This window comes from Notothenia coriiceps, unplaced genomic scaffold (genome assembly GCF_000735185.1).
Source record: "Notothenia coriiceps isolate Sejong01 unplaced genomic scaffold, NC01 NC01_scaffold00036675, whole genome shotgun sequence".
Lineage (NCBI taxonomy): Eukaryota > Metazoa > Chordata > Actinopteri > Perciformes > Nototheniidae > Notothenia > Notothenia coriiceps.
Window position 1 is genome coordinate 1,591 of NW_011369376.1, and position 3,315 is coordinate 4,905.

General features: G+C 34.5%; 1 protein-coding gene across 1 annotated transcript in view; it reads left to right on the forward strand.

The window, feature by feature from the left end:
• The window catches only part of LOC104964118 (remodeling and spacing factor 1-like), a gene marked incomplete at its 3' end in the record, with an annotated part of 4,561 nt that extends 1,584 nt beyond the window's left edge, over window positions 1-2,977 (forward strand). The window contains exons 2-3 of the mRNA XM_010792840.1: window positions 1,737-2,018; window positions 2,873-2,977. Coding sequence (XP_010791142.1) covers window positions 1,737-2,018; window positions 2,873-2,977 — 387 coding nt within the window. The remainder of the gene's footprint in view (window positions 1-1,736; window positions 2,019-2,872) is intronic.
• Between the last annotated feature and the right edge of the window lie 338 nt (window positions 2,978-3,315).

Consider the following 3,315-nt stretch of genomic DNA (forward strand, 5'->3'; position numbering starts at 1 on the left):
ATAATCAGGTAGCTGAACAACATTGATAAAAAATGTATACATTATATATATATATTTCTATATATATATTTCATATATCTATATATTTCTATATATATATATTTCTATTAATCATTTTCGGCCTTTCGGCATTCGGTTTTCGGCTAACTGTTTCCTATTTTCGGTATCGGTTTCGGCCAAGAATTTCCCATTCAGTTCATCCCTAGCTGCTACACTTTCTTTTATTTATCTAAAATTAAGCACTTTTAAGATGCACACATTTTCAAAAGCTATTTTATTTATTTTCTCTATTTTATTTTTAAATGCAGCCCGACAGGAACATTACACATATCCACAGCATTTACTGTATATCTGTATAGTTCAATGTTAATTGAATATTGTTGTTTTTGAATTGTACATTCTTTATTTGATTGGCAGTCAGTTGTTGATTACATGCAGACGTTGATAAGGCTACAGGCTACTTCAATATATACACACTAATTCATAAAGCAACTTAGACATGTTGATGTTCCGGACCTTTGCATGGGGACATTTTCTCTAACTGGACCTCGTTGAATTTTAGTTGAATACCCCTGCTCTAGTAGCTATCGTAGCAGCTAATATGAAAACTCCGTTATTGACATAAATATGAAGATGGATTATCAGTAATCATTTCAAAGTGACACAGACACATTGGATTAACCTTCAGCAGCGTTTTTGTCGTTGTAATGCCATTGAACACAACTTTTGATCAGAAAATAACAAAGCTAAGACGTTTATAGCCGTTTTGGCTCCGTAAAGCTAATTTGTGTTTGTTGTTCTGATCGCTCAGTGATGATACTTATTTCAGGAATCTGTGGAATCTCAGCTTGCTAATCAATATCTTGTTTGCAGATCTGAGTAATAAGGGTATTGTAACGTGAGTTCTGTGCTAAGTGTGTTAGCATTTTTTTGCTCAGGGCTAATTCAGAGCCTTTGTTACTACCCTTGTGTTTCGTTTAGCTAAAAATTGTTAATATTGTCTGATAGCTGAGTTTCTTCCCGTTAAGTGGGTATGACACATTCATAGGTTTTTTAAATGTTGAGAAGCCCTCAGACGCTGTTTCTTGCAAGATGTGGCGTTTTGCCCCCGCCCGCGGGGCCGTTAGGTTCAACTGGTTAAACCAAAAGACGATTAAATTTTTTCACACATTTGTAGAAATGTTTCCCGTTTTAATGCGTAAAAAAGAGCTTTAAGATTTTAAACAGACATTATTATTATTATGAGGCCCCCCCCATCATATTATTTATTAACTTGCATGCTCTCAAATTAAGCTTTTAGTTGGACTTTAAAACTTTACGATTAATGCATAAAAATGTAGAAACTTCTGTGTTTTATCTAGAGTTCGTAGTGACTAGTTTTACAAAGAAAAATATGAGAACAAATGTAAAACCATGACCTATAAAAGTCATCAAATAATTGATTTATAACAGAAATAAATATGTGTTACAATTTAATAGATCGTATCACAACACTGCTGTCTAAGCTTACACAAAAAGGGAAAACAATTATGAAAAAAAAAAATTTTACAATTTTTTTTACAAAAATTAAACATGACTCTTCTGTATAAGAAATGCTAATCTAGTATGCAGTGGACTATATTCTTAACAATGAGATTACCACTTGCACAAACTCTAATTTCAGTCATTAATATTGGTGAATAAAGTCGTAAGCACATAGTATTTCCCGTACTAAAGGTCCACATGTGTTATTTCAGGGGAGGAAGAGACGGAGGGTCCGGTGGTCCAACACAAGAACACGCCGTAAAAAGAAAGGCTCCGAAGACGAAGAGGAAAACAGCGAAGACGAGTCGAGCGCCGAGGAGGAAACTGAGGCAGAGGACGACAGCGACGAAGATTACAAGGTGGAGCGACGCAAACGGAGACGCAATCGAAACCGAGAGAGACGAGAATCAGACTCCTCGACCTCCTCAGACGACGATTTACCTCCAAACGACGACCCCTGCAAACACTGCGGGCTCCCGAGCCAACCAGAGCTGGTGGGTACTCACAGATACCACGATAATACCAACAAATAACTCACGTTTTTATCATTAAAGTGGATTTTTTTAGAAGTTAGAAAGTATGTTTACAAGCTGAAGACAGAAGACAATATATAAAACAAGACAAGCAATAAAAAAGTAGCTCATATGTTAAATATTGAGGAAAAGAAAACTTAAGTACTACAAAATAAAAACAAAGAAGTACTCATCCATGGCTACAATATGAGTAGCAGTATTTATAAAGGTAAGTGATAATAATACTAAGGTTTGAGATATTATAAAAATTATCTTTTGCATATAACAATTGTTATGGTTATTACACGGTAGAATTACCAAATAAAGTGTATACAGTAAATTGCACAAGATCTGAAAAGAAATAAATCTATAACTTAATCAAAATGCATCAAATGAAGGAAAAAGCCAAAGAAAACAAATCTTTTCAGACGGGAATTAATTAAGAATTTAATATTTCTGTCCGTATATTATTTTAAGAACTGAATCAGTGAATTCACACATTTTTACATATATATTTTTAATAATAATAATACATTTTATTTATAGAGCCCCTTTAATGGTACTCAAAGACACTTTACATGTTACATTCATTAAAAACAACCCTCTTAAAATAAACAAAACACAACAAGAATTAAAGATTAAAAGCAGTTCTGAAAAGGTGAGATATGAAGACAGATTAAATCCACCCATGTCGTATGAATTGTGGTTTTTAAAATTAACTTTTCACGAGTAACCAATCACAACACATCGTCTACATCCCATATCCCAATCCCAATGAATAATGCCATCTTGATGGTATAAAGGATTTATTGACTAATCTTTTGTCTCTTTTCCAGATCCTCCTGTGTGATTCCTGTGACAGCGGATACCACACGGCCTGTTTGAGACCGCCGCTCATGATCATCCCCGATGGAGAGTGGTTCTGTTCACCCTGTCATCACGTACGTACAAATCACCAAATATCAGATGCTGGGAAGTAGTGGAGTATAAATACTTAGTTACTGTACTTAAGTACATTTGTCCGGTATCAGTATTTTACTCCACTACTTATTTTTCTGACGACTTTTTACTTTGACTTCTTACATGTTGAACACAAATACCTGTACTTTCTACTTCTTACATGTTGAACACAAATACCTGTACTTTCTACTTCTCACATGTTGAACACAAATACCTGTACTTTCTACTTCTTACATGTTGAACACAAATACCTGTACTTTCTACTTCTCACATGTTGCAAACAGGCTGGTTCCTTTAGTCTGAATGTGTGTTTGGTGGC